Source organism: Brassica napus, chromosome C7 (assembly GCF_020379485.1).
Source record: "Brassica napus cultivar Da-Ae chromosome C7, Da-Ae, whole genome shotgun sequence".
Lineage (NCBI taxonomy): Eukaryota > Viridiplantae > Streptophyta > Magnoliopsida > Brassicales > Brassicaceae > Brassica > Brassica napus.
Window position 1 is genome coordinate 32,375,116 of NC_063450.1, and position 16,387 is coordinate 32,391,502.

The following is a 16,387-nucleotide window of genomic DNA, read 5'->3' on the forward strand; positions in this document are numbered from 1 at the left end:
GAAAAAATAGCAACTATTCTAACCTATATCTTCTATACATAATTACCAACACACACTAACTACTCTTTCATATGATCTCATGAATCCGCACACTAAAAGTCTAACTGGTGACCATTACAGGAACATTAGGAATAAGTAGGAAAAAAATGATATTAGTGAATAAAAAAAAATGATTCCTTATCGATTTTAGTGAGGAACAAATTTGTTCAATATTCCTCTAAAATAAAAAGAATGAGAATGAATGCAGAGGAAAAACAATTCCTTGTAAATGGTAAATTTTTTTAGGAATTGTAAGGAATACATTATTCTCTTTCATTGGTCACCAGTTACACCCTAATACTCTTTCATAACAATATACACATCAATTTCACTGATATTTCATAAAATTGGGCCAACGCTGATGAGTTAAGAGAAAACTCTAGAGTTAAAATCAGCAAAAAATAAAATTTTATTATAAAGATATTCCGGCGATCTTAAGTGGATTAGCAAAAATTTAGAACACAACCAACAAAAAATCATAATCTTAAAATTACACCATCTTAGAGGTTTATTTACAATTATTTTATAAGAAATAAATCACAAACATTTATTTTATCTGTTTTATATGGTATCTAATTAAATTTAAATGATTAACACATATATAATATTTTAATATGATAATTTATCAAATAATCCTTAAAAAACATCTTAGAGAAAAACTTCACCATGACCAAAACAGGGCCGGTTTAACCAGGCAATTTTCAAAATAGGCCCTTAACTAGTATTGTTTATTCGTACCAAAATTGTATATAGTTTATCAAAAACAATATTAAACAAAATGCATAAAATATTATCATGCTTACATAAGGGATTATAAGTGATTAAAATCGTATTAAAACAGTTATCTCACAGAAAATGTTTTTATACCATCAGATTTTAAATTTTCAAATTTGTATTAGCACTTGTTTTCAAAAATTTGTTAAAATGTTCAGCATGATACAATCTAATTGTCCCATGCTAAAAAGAAGCGACACGTATTGAAGAATGAAATTCTGATTTGTCTAAAATATAAACCTAGTTACTAAATGTTTTATTTAAGAAAATAAAATAATATCAAATAAAACAGAGCATGATCTCATAAAACAACAAAACTATGAATAGTTTATGGGGAATGAAATTTAATGGGGAAAAATAATTTTAGTGGGGAAAAGAGATTTTGGGGAATGTGTTAATTGAAGATAGAAATCACTATATATGGACATCACTGATTTTTTTTCTACCTCTAATTGTTCTGCCACATAAATTTCTAATACTCAAAAAACATTATGGACCCCTGTTGCTCCTGGGTCCTGGGCGGTCGTCATGCTCGCCACTGTACCTGAGCCGGCCCCAGACCAAAAGTATAACAGAAGTAAAATTTCCACATATTGTACAACTTTCATCAAAGCTAAACTTTATAATATTGCTCCAAAAACTTAAGGAGCCAGGAGCAAATCCTTTGAAAACAAAACAAAACAAAACAAAGACAAAGAAACAATTTTTATCATTCGTTAAATATTATGGAACAGTTCATTAAATACAGAAACAACGATTTGATTGTAGTCATGTAGTTGTTATTGTATTCATATTTTGAAATCATATGATTTATACTACTTCCAAAAGTGGTCAGGACCAATGTTAATCTGTAGTAGAAAAACGTGTTTAGATGCCATTCATGTGGCAGTGATTTATATGGCTTGTCCATATAAACATGCTTTTCAGTGTAAGCTGTGAGATGATTGTTTATTACTATACGAAATAAGCTCAGTTTGGTGCTGGGGAAAAAAGTTAAGGGACTTGAAGAAGTGCTACAGTTCTGGTTCAGTTCTGGTTCAGCGAAAGACTGTAAATAACTTAGGCAGTTTAGGAGTTTTTGAAACCTGTAAAGTTAGAGTAGTTTCTCTTTTCAAACAAGGTTTCACTTGATGTACAAAAGTTTTTTGACGAATAAATTTAGCATTTATTCAAAAAAAAAGATTGTCTATTACTTAAGTCAGTTGAAACCCTTGTTCTAAAACTCGGCCGAGTCACCGATTTTGCGGCCGAGAATACGGTGATCGGAGCTGCACCGTGGCGAGTCAGGGGTGATCGGTATCATTATACGGTGAGGCGAGTTATGTCCGCCTGGACCGTAGAATTACAGAACGCGGCGTATAAAAAGTAAAAACTCAGAATCTCAGATCAATTAGAATTACAACGATAGCGTGATTCTCAAAAAAATAATGAGCCCGGAAGTGTTGCATAAACATATGATTCGAAGTTGTACACATGATACCGTTGATGATTGATACCGTGGTGGTTTCTGTCATGTCCGGTGGTTCGATAAATCAATCCAAACGAAGAAGACGACATTCCTCAAGCTTATTATGAGGACTTCACGATTTTCAGTTTATTTTCTATAGGCCCAATTAATTGTAATATTCATAAGCTCAACACATTAACCGTAAATAATAAGTATTTATACTTTTAATTTGCATGTTAGTCTCATGATCCAAACTATATATATTTTTGGTAATTCTTGTGAGTGTTTTATTTTTTTATTTTTGTTTTTATATTATCTATTTTGCTATTTGATGAATCTTTTGTATTTTTTTACAACAATAAACTCACTAAAAATTACTCCCCGCGTATACTCTGAGTTTATCCCGATTTTTTAACAACTCGGGGTTACCGCACGGATAACGCGTAGCGTGATTCCGAACAGGGGTAAAAAGTAACATAACAGTATATAGAAGAAGTCGGGACATAAATAAAAAAATAAGATCATCACATTTGGCCACTAGGAAACAGCGATCACATTGTTATTTTGCGCATATGTTAATATATAGGCATATACATATGAGAAAAATTCAAAACTAGTCTAAGTTAAGGCATCACATATACTAACAATTAACTTTTGTTAAACCCATAAATATAAATTCAATAATAACATACAAAAAACTATTATATTCTAATATGTTTATATTTTATATTTAATTTAAATATAATAATAATTAAAATAATAATTAAACTAGGCCTCGCGTATACCGCGATTAATCTCTGATTTTCTGGTAACTCGCTAGGCCCGTGATCGCCGCCCGACTAGCGCCTAGCGTAGTTTCGAACCCCGAACCGGGGTTGAAACTAAATATATTTTTCTATAACCACATTTTTGTTGTTTCAGAAAGAAAAAAAATGTCAAAAAGCTAAAGTAACTAATTCTCATATTCACACCTAGGTTAAGAGATGTCAAAGTGGACCACAACCCACAGATTATGTATAATTAGCCCAGTAGCAGAGCGAATCATGATAAATATATATATACAAACCGCAATCTGCAACGGGCTGGTCCCCCCGGACCAAACTAAAATCTAGTTTGCAGAGGGTTAGACTACTTGAACGGGTTGCTTTATTTAATATTTCTAAAGTAAAGAGTTTTGATGGAGCGTAAAGATTATAAATAACTGAAAACATAAATTTTTTCTTAAATATTTTAAATACTATTTTCTACTATAAACTTTAAAAATAATAGATAGAAAATAAATTATAGTTAAATATTATTCATATAAAAACATTTGTATAATTTTATTTCTAAAATATTTCTAATAGGTAGGTGTTTATAAAATTTCAACCAAAAAATAACCATATATATATTTTGATGAAAAATATTTTCATATATAAAAAATTTGATATGATGTTTATTTAAAATTTTGAGAACATAAATAATAACTTATTATACTGGTTTTTGAATTAATAAAACATAAACTAATAAGTATTCATAAGAAGATTATGTCCGCATGTGTAAAATATAAGAGTAGTGTAAAATATATTTATTTGTGATCTTTCGTTTTTCTATAGTTTTTTATCGTATCTTTTTGAAAATGAACGCTTTTCATCTATGCATATCATTTACTGAAAAAAATCCATAATTTATTTCTTTATAAGGCACATTTATTCTAAAATGACATTAATAGCATGAAACTACATAGCATATTTTAAATATTATGAGTGGAGATCCGCGGGTTGGCCCGCAAAACCGCTTAGCTATACGGGCGGGTTGGACATATGTATGCACACAGCAACCCGCGGTGGACCAACCCGCGCGATCCGTTAAAAGGTTGACCTCGCTTCGGGTTGGGTTTGGACATATATTTTGATTTTTAGTTATTTTCTGATTTGTTTTTAGTTATTTTATTTTTTTCTAATTTTTAATTATTTAAAATATAAAGCAGACATATCATCACATTTTAATAGTTCTCGTGGCTTTATTGACTTGATGAACATGTAAATTAAGATGAAGTTTTTTTTGTGATATATATGTTAGTAAAAAACTTGAAGGTTTACAATGTTGACGAGTGCCACTTTGAAGTTTTTTTAAGCAATTTTCCCAATAGAAAATTCACGGGCTTGTTAACTTAAATCTTTGCAAGTTACATTGGTTACAAATAGTTAAATCGAGGTTATCGTAACTACTATATTCTAATGAGCAAAAGCAGATGAAATATGTCGTCTTAAATCACTAGTGAATGTCTTGTAACATAGATTTTGGTGTTAAATATACAATCGTATTGTCCGGGATCTTGTGGTCGAGTGGTAGGAAGACACAAACTTGAGATACCAACACATTTCAAGTTTAAACCACATGTTGGTAAAAGTAAATTATATTGTCCATAAACACCCACATGGATTTGGGCATTTGCATTCAGCCCACTTAAATATCCACAAAAACAGAATATATCCATAGACTGCATCTCTCTTTAAATATTAGTCTTAACCCTTAGATCTTGTTTGTTGTCGTTCTTTTCGTTTACTACTTTGTTTTTTGGCAACATTTTCTTCTCCAACCAGTGACGGATCTAGAAATTCTTTTAATTGGAGGCACAATATTATAAATATATTATATAATTTAATATTAACGTTTTAGATAATATTATTTCTGTTTCACTAAAATAGATATTTTAGAGAAAAAAAATTTGTTTCACAAAAATAGAAGTTTTATGTTTTCTATAAAAAAATTGTAAACTTCAATAAAATTAATTGACTTTATTGAATTACTATTGGTTAAAAGTTATTGAAACTTGAAAATTACAGAAAACGATACATTTAATATAGTGATTTAATATGTTTTCTTAATATGTGTGAAAACACTAGAAAATATATCTTTGTGAAACGGATGGAGTATTATATATTAGCCAAATAGTAATTAAATATTTATTTTAAAGTATAATTTTTTTTTATTTTTTGTGAATCATCTTTTTGTTCATGAAAAAATACTTAGGTTGTTTTAAAAATTTATTCTCTATCGACTCTAGTATAAAAATAATTGAATAAAAGTATGAAATAGTTTCAAAGAGCAAGAAGGAAAAAAATCATGCAAAACAAATTAAACACACAGAGAAAATAGATTACGTTTCATTTAATGGGACCGCAAGAAACTAATATGGCAGGAAATAAAATGTTATATTAAAAGCTTCTGGCCAGGAAAATCGAACCTTTCACACAAGCTAGAAACAGGGCACACTTAAACAACTGATATATTTGACCAAAGAGCACTAACGTTAAACACAAAATTTATATAATCAGTCAGGGGGCACGTGACCCCGTACCCATCAACGTGCGTCCGCTCCTGTCTCCAACTGCAGTGGTGTCAACAAAAGGTGGGCTGGAGTGTTCTCTTTTTGGTGTGGTGAATCCTCTCTTCATGTGCCTGTTTAACCTCATCACTAGGATTTCAGATCGAGATTGAGGTTTCGTGGCTGTTAATTTATTGGCTTATCTTTTGTTTACGTTGTTGGTTCTTGACTTCTTGGTGATTTGATGTTGGAGTTGATGTAGCTTTGCATGTTCTCGGTCATAATGGATCTTCTAAGCTCCTTTTGAATGAGAAGTGTGGTCGGATTGTCTCCAAAATTGTATGAAGCCCGTCTTGTGCGAGAAGGCCTCTTGAATGGTTATGTCGTTGTTTATGGTTCTGTTTCATCCTTTTGCCTTGGTTCTTTCCGGCGCGGTATATGTATGCATTGTTTGTTGTTATTTCAAGTGGTGAAGAAGTGATGTTTAGGAATAGTGCTTTCTCTTGGTCTTGGTTCAACGGTTCGGTCATGGTGTTGATCGTGGCTAATCTCCCTTCTTGGCTGATTTTATACAGATCCAGGCCAACAATTTGGAGTTATGGCTCATATGGGAAGTTGCAAGGAATAATCGTTTCTCTCCTTATCGTCCTTGTTGATTTCCAAGGTTTCAAATCCCAATAAAGTTTGGTTCTGATTGGAAGCACTGCAAGGTTTGCATCATGGTGGTTCTCATATCGGCTGCATTTCACCTCTTTGAAGATATCCTTTGAATCATGAAGGCTTGAGGTCTATTACATTATTTTCTTAAATGGTACCTACTAGTATCGATCAACTCTCTAGTAGTTAATGGTTTTCCCTCTCTTGAATTGGTGTAATTCTGCAGTATGTGATATAGTACGACCAGTCTGGTCATGAACTTACTTCACTTAGACCATCATTAAAGCTGAAACCGTGAACCGGTTTCTTAGGAAATTATTATTATTATTTTTTTTTGTCTGGAAAAAAGAAAAATTAAAAAGCGAACTAATCGCGGGCAACCACGTGTCGGTGGGGCCCGCGAACAGTGCAAAAACCTTTCCAAGATCGGTCCTTATTTCACACCTCTAAAAACCGATTTTTGCAAAAATAATGGAACCCACCACTAAGAAACCCACTTAAATCCCCCGTTAATTATGCTCTTATACCATCATTAAAGGGGATCCTTAACAATGAGATCCTTAACAAAAAATAATTAAATATTTGAGTGGACCCCACAAAAAGTTAAGCATCAGTGATAGAAAATACAAAACAAGGATCGATCTTGGACTGTGCGAGGGCCCACCGACACATGGCGGCCCGCGATTGATTTGTTTTCTGATTTTTTTTTTCAGACAAAAAACAAAAAAAAAAAAAAAAAAAACCAAAAGGGTTTCCTACGAAACTGTGCCACCGGTTTCAGCAATAATTGTGCTCTTATTGATAGAATGAGTGATTGTAATGTTAAAAAAAAGAAGAAAATTTTATGCCTAGGCCTACACGGTACACCTTATTCAAAGATTTTTGTACTGAATTTTTGGTTAAAATTTTGTCCAAATCGTTTATCAAAAAAAAAAAGGGGTTTGTCCAAATCATCTTTAACTTGAGTTTTTTTTTCGCTTAAAACCCACATTTGGCTATATAAACCAATTTTAACAACGAAGACCGATAAACTTAACCGTTTTGTGGGAAAAGTGCCAATTTCGGCCCCAACAATTTCAGTTGTGCCAAATATACCCCGAACAATTGATCAGTGCCAAATACGACCTCAACACAATTATAATTCAAAAACACTACCCGAACTTTTTAAAACGTGCCAAAATCTACATTGACTCTAACAGAAGTTATTCAACCGTTAATAAGATAAAACGACGTCGTTTTGATATACGAGGAAAAGTGTCAATTTCGACCCCAACACTCTCAGTCGTGCCAAATAGAACCCGAACAAATGGCCAATGCCAAAACGACCTCAACTCAACTATAATTAAAGAAAAATTACCCAAACTTTTTAAAACTTGCCTAAATCTACATTGACTCTAACAGAAGTTAGTCAACAAGATAAGACGACGTCGTTTTGATATATATATATTTAAAAAAAATATGTTCATTTCGGGACTCAAACCCGTGCCGGAATATCCTTTTAAAGGGGCACACTAACAACTAGACTAAAGTAATTTTTTGAAATATTATTACAAATTGAAATTCCCCATTATATAAACTACTATTCTTCTTCATCTTATCCAATTCAAAACTTGGGTGATTGCTTTATATATTTTAGTTATTGTTTAATATGTCTAATATTTTGTACAACATATCTTAATGAAAGAAAGGTAAAAGGTCTCTTAACATTTTTGAACAAAATATCAAAATATATAATATTAACTTTGAAAAATAAAAAAATTTCCACTTAAGTTTTAAGAAGTTCAGGTAGTTTTTCTTAAATTATAATTAAGTTGAGATCGGTTTTGGTACTGACCATTTGTTCGGGTCATATTTGGCACGACTGAGAGTGTTGGGATCGAAATTGACACTTTTCCTCGTATATCAAAACGACGTCGTTTTATCTTGTTAACGATTGACTAACTTCTGTTAGAGTCAATGTAGATTTAAACACGTTTTAAGAAGTTTGGATAGTTTTTTCGAATTATAATTGAATTGAAATCGTATTTGGCACTGATCAATTGTTCGGGTCGTATTTGGCACGACTTAAATTGTTGGGGTCAAAATTGACACTTTTCCCCCGTTTTGTAGGAGAAATAAAAATTAACTAATTTGCCATTGTACATCAATCGATCACAAGAAAGGACGCCATTTTTTTACAACAAAGGCCGAGAAAATCTCTTACATAGCGTTAAGAAACATTGCAAGACCCAATTTTATCGTCGTTACATGATTACAAACAACAAACCAAAACAAAAGTAAATCACTCGAATTAAGAAAGAAAAAGAAAAAGACTTTTACTCCTTGGTGATCTCCAAAATAGTGGTAAGTCTCGGCTTCTTGTATCTTCTAAGAAGCAAAGACGAGCAAACAACACTCACCGAAGAGAGCGCCATGCACGCTCCTGCGGCCCACGGCGGCAGTTGCACCCTCAGGACCGGGAAGAACACTCCTGCTGCTATCGGTATCGACACCACGTTGTAAGCCATGGCGAAAACGTAGTTCAACCTGATTCGTGTTAAGGTTTTGCGAGAGAGATCGATGGCTGTTATAACATCTTCTAAGTTGTTTCTCATCAGAACGTAATCAGCTGCTTCTATTGCTACATCAGTCCCTGCACCAATGGCCATTCCCACGTCAGCAGCGGCTAGAGCCGGCGAGTCATTGATTCCATCTCCAACCATCGCCACTGTGCTTCCGTCTTTTTGCAGTGAACGGATCACTTCAGCTTTTCCTGCTGGCATTACTTCCGCTCTCACATCTTCAATACCAACCTACTCATGCACAACCAAACGGAGATAGAGAACCAGAATACACCAACCAAACCGGAACCAAACAAAATCATTTTCTTTACCTCTTTGGCGACTGCTCTTGCTGTTCTCCAGTTATCACCTGTAACCATTATGGGTCGAACACCCATTCTAAGGAGACCTTCCACGACTACAGCAGCTTCTCGCTTTAGCGGATCAGCGACTCCCATCACACCTACTAATTGGCCGCTATAGGCTACAATGACTCCTGTCTTTGCGCTTTCTTCAAGCTCCTCAACAAACTTCTCGACGTGGTCTGGGATGGTTATGGAGTTTTCTGACATAAGTTTACGGTTTCCCACCTGATCAATGAGAAAGATAAAAACTTTATTACAGTTGCGAGAACAGGACCAGAAGCAAGAAGTTGATATAAACATGTTATGGAGTTTTAAACTCAAACCAGAATCAGCTTGTTGTTGACTAAGCACTGAATGCCTTTCCCAGGAAGAGCAGAGAAGTCTGATGTGTCCAGTAACCATCCAGCGTTTTGAGAGACTTTGTTACTTGTGTCGCCGTCCTCGGCAGATTCATCAAAGAAATGGAAATGCCGAGCGTACTCAACTATAGCTTTTGCCAACGGGTGTTCACTGCTAGCCTATGGATAGTGAGAGATGCGATGAATATCTTTAGTTACCTCACTAACAATGTAAGAAGCTAAGGGAAGAGGATTCAGCTTACCTCAGCGGAAGCAACAAGCGTGAGGAACTCTCCACGGTCCATCTCCGAGAAGACTTTAGCGGTTGTCACGGTAGCTTTCCCTTGCGTTAAGGTGCCTGTCTTGTCGAAAATTACATATTTCACTTTGTGAGCTTTCTCCAATGCATCACCTCCTTTGATCAATACACCATTGGTTGCTCCAACTCCTGTTGCCACCATGACAGCGGTCGGTGTTGCCAAGCCGAGTGCACAAGGGCAAGCAATTACCACAACGGATATTGAGAACATAAGCGAGAATACAAAGTGGGTTCCGTTTTGGGGCAGCCATTCGTCTGGGTAAGCTCCAACAGCTCCACCAATTGACCTACATTATCATTTGATTCAAGAACATGAGAACAAACTAATCCCACATGTCTTCCATCATCTAAGGAACAAGATCTCACCAGCCTACTAAAGTGAACAATGCCAAAGTGATCACCACCGGAACAAATATACTTGCAACCTGAAAAAATGAGGATACATTTATTCACATGCTAAAGATAATATCACATCTGTGACATGTTTATATAGTCTACTTACATAGTCTGCAAATTTCTGGATAGGAGCTTTGGACATTTGGGCTGTCTCCACCAAACTAATAATCTGGCTCAGAACTGCATCAGATCCCACTTTTGTAGCTTTAATGTGAAGAACACCATGCATATTAATAGTACCACCGATCACTGGTGAATCAACCTCTTTAGATACAGGAACTGATTCACCAGTCACCATGCTTTCATTGACGTAACTTGAACCCCACACCACAACACCATCTGCAGGGATCTTTCCACCAGGTAGAACTTTTAATGAATCACCAGGATGGATCAGTAATGCATCTATCTCTCTTTCTCCTACAAAATGGAAGAAAAATATGGACTGAGCCGAAACAAACCTGAATAGCTGATGTTGTTAAGGAGCAATTCAGTGATAAACTACCTTTGCCTTCGATTAAAATTGCTGTTGCTGGAGTAAGCTGTACTAGCTTCTTCATAGCATCTGAGGTTTTCCCCTTTGCAAGAGATTCCAAGTATTTTCCAAGCAAGACAAATGTTATCAACATAGCACTTGCATCAAAGTAAGTTGGTGACCAAAACCCAGTGACTGCCCCATATAAAAGAGCCCCAACAGAGTAGAAGTAAGACGCAGACGTGCCCAGAGCGACCAGCACATCCATGTTAGTTGAACCATTTCGAAGAGCTCTCCATGCGGCAACATAGAAACGCTTGCCAATAACAAACTGAATAACACTTACCAAGGCCCACTTCAACCAATCACCAACCATGAAAGGTCCACATCTCCATACCAGCACGGTGTCAAAAAGAGCAATGTGGGGGCAGATCACTTGAATGAAGAAGAGTGGTATCTGTATTCAAAAGAATCATAATCAATACATCATAAAATAAGTGTATGTGTGCATTCCATAAAGGATAAGCAACTCACACTGAGGGAAAGACTTGAGATAAAACGACGAAACATGTTTGAGGCCTCTCCAGTATCTTTCGAAGTCAGCCTCTCGTAAGGACTCATGACACGCAACTTGAACTTCCCATACCCTTCTCCTTCAATCCCATCAACCAAAGATCTCGAACTCACAACTTCAGGATCAAACACAAGCTCAAGCTCTCCCGTTATCCTGTCAAGACGAAACTGTCTAACCCCATTCAATCTAGTAAGTATACCTTCAAGAACCTGAGCATCAAGCTCGTTCAACACACCCTCAACCCTCAAAAGGAGCTTATCCTGCTGATTACTCTGCACAAGCGAACCCTCAAAGCCAGCATCTACAATCGCAGTCACAATATCATCTTTACTGATCACGTTAGGATCGTACTCAACTTCTCCTAAGGACGTAGCTAAAGCCACAACAGCTCGTTTCACTCCAGGGAGATCTCTTAGAATGCCTTCAACAGAGTTAACACAAGCAGCACAAGTCATGCCTCCAATAGTGAACTGACCCACCAAAGTAGCTTGTGTCTTGGTCCCAGAAGTAACAGGCTCAGCCAAAATCTCGGCTTCAAATCCAGCATCCTCTATAGCCTCTTTAATGTCCTCTTCCTATAAAGATCAAATCTTTAAGCTTAACGCGTTCAAGATCTAAATTTGGAAACAATTATTAAAAAAGAAAAAAAAAAGCTTCAATCCAGCAAGAACACAGCTTAAGATTTTTCAGACAATAAATTAAAATGGAAAAAAATTATTTAAAAAAAAAAAAAAAAGCAAAACCTTGACTAAGTTAGGGTCGAAGAGGACATCGGCTCTGTTCTGTAATAAAGCGACGGAGGCTTTGAAGACGCCGTTAACGCTCATCAAAGCACCTTCGACGGAATTAGAACAAGCGGCGCAAGTCATACCGGTTACTCCGACTTGAATCTTCCGTAAACCGGAATGGCCGCTTCCTTCCTCGATCTTACTGAGAGAATCATAGGAATCGAGGAGACGAACTTCCTCCATGGCACCGATCTCCGCAGCACTGTCTCCGGAGAGGGGAGTAAGCTGTAAATCCCGTCTACTCGGCGCCATGACGGAGAGAATGGATTTGATTGATGATGTTTGAAATCTCTCAGAGAACCATTTTGTTGGATCCTTCTTCTTATGTAGAGAAGAAATAATAATAATGGAGGATTTGGTTTTCTTTTCGAGAGATGGAGGAAGGAAGGTGGAGAAAGCAATTTGTCAACTAAAACACGCACCTAATTTTGACTATTTTACCCCTGGGCATTGTGCTAATTTCATGTATGTATGTATGAGATGAGATTCTTGTTGTCGTCATTGCACACGATCAAAAGTAAAAGAAAGGAAAACAAATATTTTTTATTTTACTGGCTTTTAGAGTATCATATGGGTTAAAAAAATTAAGAAAAATTAAAAACATGACGCCGTCTGTGGGGATCGAACCCACGGCCACGGGATTAAAAGTCACGCGCTCTACCACTGAGCTAAGACGGCTTGGGTGATCTATCACTACCTTGTATTTTATTAATATACAACTTAATATCCTTGGAGAATTTTGAATAGTTTGTTTTTCGCCATAAATAATATTGAATTTTCTTTTTTTTTTTTGCATTTTACAAGCCACTAATAAAAATACTTCTATATTATTTGTAAAACATAAAAGAAAGTGAAAATGATAGGAAGAGCTTCTAGAACCTCATCCAATTGTATGTGAGTTTGTTGAAATATTCTTAGAAACATGTTAAATGACACTTATTGTTGATTACAGTTGGACTTGTTGAGTTTGTTATTAGATAATGTACTCTTTCAAAACACGTATGCTACGTAACTGTTGTTTGACGTCGTCATCTACTAAATCATGATTTATTTCCTAAGTTCAACATCTCATAGATTCATAGAGGTAGACGAACAAAAAGAAGAAAAAAACACCATGGTGGTAAATGTTTTTGGCACATAGCTATTCAAGTTTTTTTCTATAGCAAATTAGTTACAACTACTATTATTATTTTTTTTTTTTGTAAACTAAAAACTACTACTATTACAACTACTATTATTTCCACAGCTAATTACTACTACTTACTTTTAGTGGTTCGTTGAACGGACCTACTGCGATTCCAACGAACGGTGGACTTATGGGATATATCTTGATGTTTAAATAGTACTACAATAAATGCTAAACGAAATTATTTTATACAGACAACATGTGATTACAATCCAGTAATTAAATCTTCATATACGAATTATACGATTTGACCAATTCAAAACATGAGTCCGTTTGTTAAAACATGAATTTTTGTTGACCGGTGCATTTGGTCAAGGAAGGTTTGTGATGCAGGAGTGGGCGCAAATCCGGATTTTTGAAAGTATTTGTGATTCGATATGTTTTGTCTGAATAATCAATTATTCAAATCGATTATATCTATAACTATCTAGATATTCGATGTTTGGATTTTTTTATTTTAATTGAGTATCGAATTTATCCGTACAGATAATATAAATTTTAAAAAATCAAACAGCTAACTTAATTAATTTAATCAATAAAAATATTTTTAACCTAGGGTGGAGTGGGTTTTTTTATCCATGCTTTACTCCGCAAAATAGGGTTTGATCTTTAATAGATCCAACTAATGATGAAATGTATACTTTCTTCGGTACAATATGGAGTACTATTAAATGTTCATCCAAGAGGACACATAATCCCACAGAGAGGTTTGCGCCACGGTGATCCACTTTCTCCTTACTTATTCATTATGTGCACAGATGCCTTAATCGCGAATGTTAAAAAAACTAAGAAAGAGAAACAATTGACAAGAATGAAGGTTGCAAAGGCCTGCTCGATGATATCTCATATGCTCTTTGCAGATGAGATTCTCTTCTTTTTTAAAACACATAAAGAAGAATGTCAAATCATTCTCAGAATTGTGAAGGAATATCCGAATATGAAGCAATATCTGGTCAGCTGCTAAATTTCCAAAAAATTATGTTCAATTTGGACATAAGATTGAGGAACCCATTCGACAATAGCTTCGGGATATATTAGGGACTCGAGAAAATAGGCAGAATGAGATCATACTTGGGAATGCCAGAGAGCTTGGAAGGGTCAAAAACTCAAGTTTTTGGTTTCATCCAAGACAGCTTAAGCAATCGGGTTAATGGATGGACTTTCAAGTTTTTCACCAATGGAGGAAAGGAAGTGATTATAAATCATGACTTTTTTCGACTACCAAAGGCTGTAACAAAAAAAATTGACGAGTGTGGTGGCACAATTGTGGTGGAGTTCAAGGGGAAATATAAAAGGCATGCATTGGAAATCATGAAACAAATTATGTTATCATAAGGATGAAGGAGGGCTAGGATTTAAAGACCTCATGGATTTCAATATGGCTATGCTGGGAAAAGAATTTTGGTGTTTGATTAAGAAGCCTAAAACCTTATTCTCTCGAGTTTTCAAAGGATGATATTTTAGGAATGCATCTCATGTAGAACCGATTAGATCATAGTCACCATCATATGGATGGCGCAGTATTTTCTATGCTAATCTATGTTTAGCAAAGGACTAATCAAAAAGATGAGATCATGATCATCTATTTCAGTATATAATGATCTTTGGCTCCCAACCATTCGTCTCAAACGAGCAAACAGTAATCAACACAACCTTTACCATTATCTTACAGTGGACTCTCTCATCAATAGAACATCACAAACATGGAATTCACAGGCAATTTGGTCTTTGGTGGATCCACATAATGCGAAGAGTCGGACTCAGATAGTCGATAGAGATGGATGACACTTCACCAACAATTGAAAATAATGGTGAAATCTGATTATCAAGTGGAACAAGTATATCCTGGCAGAGAAAAATGATGCCAGTGTATGGAGCCATTGTCTCTCCTTTAAAGGCCTATTGTTGCAAAATACGATGTCCACTGAAAAAAAAAACACTTTTTATGGAAAATAGTGTCAGGATGTATAGCGGTAAAGAAAAATTTACGAACGAGAGGGACTCAAGGTGATATACAATGCACAAGATGTGGAACAACCGAGGAATCACATGTGTTATTGAATGTACCGCGACGGTCCAAGTTTGGGCTCTTTCACAGATTCCATCAAATCCAGATATTTTTCTTTTCCAATCGCTTTTCGAAAATATGGATCATTTGTATTGGAGTGTTTATCCGCATATGGAAGATCATCAATTTGCATGGATTTTATAGTACATTTGGAAAGGACGAAACAACAAGGTTTTCAGCAACATGGATATTGATACTACTAGAGATATTCTTAAATTGACAGAAATTGAATCATTATTTTGGGCCAAGGCATATGTCTCCCTCACACAAAGGGTCACCCAATCTAGGGAGCTAGAGGTGACAAATTTACCTTCCATACCAGGAAGATTGTTTTTTACGGATGGGTCATGGAAATATCATGATAATTATTCGGGACAAGGCTGGTATAGCACGCTAAAAAACTTTAATACACTGATGTGGGCAAGGAACACGAGAGCTAGTCTTTCACCCCTTCACTCGAAAATAAAAGCACTCGTCTGGGCACTGAAATGTTTGAGAAATTTACGACAGTTTCAAGTTACATTTGCAACGGATTGTTCTCAATTAGTAAAAATGGTTTCGGAACCAGATGAATTGCATGCCTTTGAAAGTTATTTGGAAGATATCAAGATCCTGAAAAGAAGTTTCAACCATTCAAAGCTAATTCATATACCCCGAACGCAGAATACAAGGGCAGACAGCCTCACACGCAGTGTTAGGAAATAACTGTCGTTTGTCGTTCATATGGATACGGAGTTACCAGTTAGGTTTGTAGAGTCTTAGTTGAATTTGTTTATGTTGATGACAAAAAAAATATTTTTAACCTAAAATTAAATATAATTATATAACTTATATATATATATATATAACTTTAAATATATGTATATATATGCATATAATGGATCGGTAATATTAGTATATTGTAATTATTTTGTTTTATCATATTAATATTTTTTTTGTTTCGTAGAATTACATATATCTGAATTTTTTGGTTTGAATAAAAAATGGATAACGAATTAAATCAAAATTTACGGATATTTTTCCGAGTCCTAAATGTAACTATGGATCCCCCACAAGTTCATTGAATGTTGATTCAAGATCTAATTAATAACATGACTTTCCTCTACTATTGTCA

General features: G+C 35.1%; 1 protein-coding gene and 1 non-coding gene across 2 annotated transcripts; both read right to left on the reverse strand.

Annotated features, from left to right (window-relative positions):
* Window positions 1-8,378: 8,378 nt before the first annotated feature.
* LOC106391183 (copper-transporting ATPase RAN1) lies at window positions 8,379-12,403 on the reverse strand. The gene is made up of 9 exons (XM_013831781.2): window positions 11,975-12,403; window positions 11,192-11,806; window positions 10,688-11,114; window positions 10,292-10,602; window positions 10,156-10,214; window positions 9,734-10,076; window positions 9,456-9,650; window positions 9,100-9,357; window positions 8,379-9,019 (listed from the first exon to the last, which is right to left on the reverse strand). The coding sequence occupies exons 1-9, from the start codon at window positions 12,269-12,271 to the stop codon at window positions 8,543-8,545; spliced, it is 2,982 nt and encodes a 993-aa protein (XP_013687235.2). The 5' UTR covers window positions 12,272-12,403; the 3' UTR covers window positions 8,379-8,542.
* Window positions 12,404-12,625: 222 nt separating this feature from the next.
* TRNAK-UUU lies at window positions 12,626-12,697 on the reverse strand. The gene has a single exon. It is a non-coding gene; the product is annotated as a tRNA-Lys (tRNA).
* Between the last annotated feature and the right edge of the window lie 3,690 nt (window positions 12,698-16,387).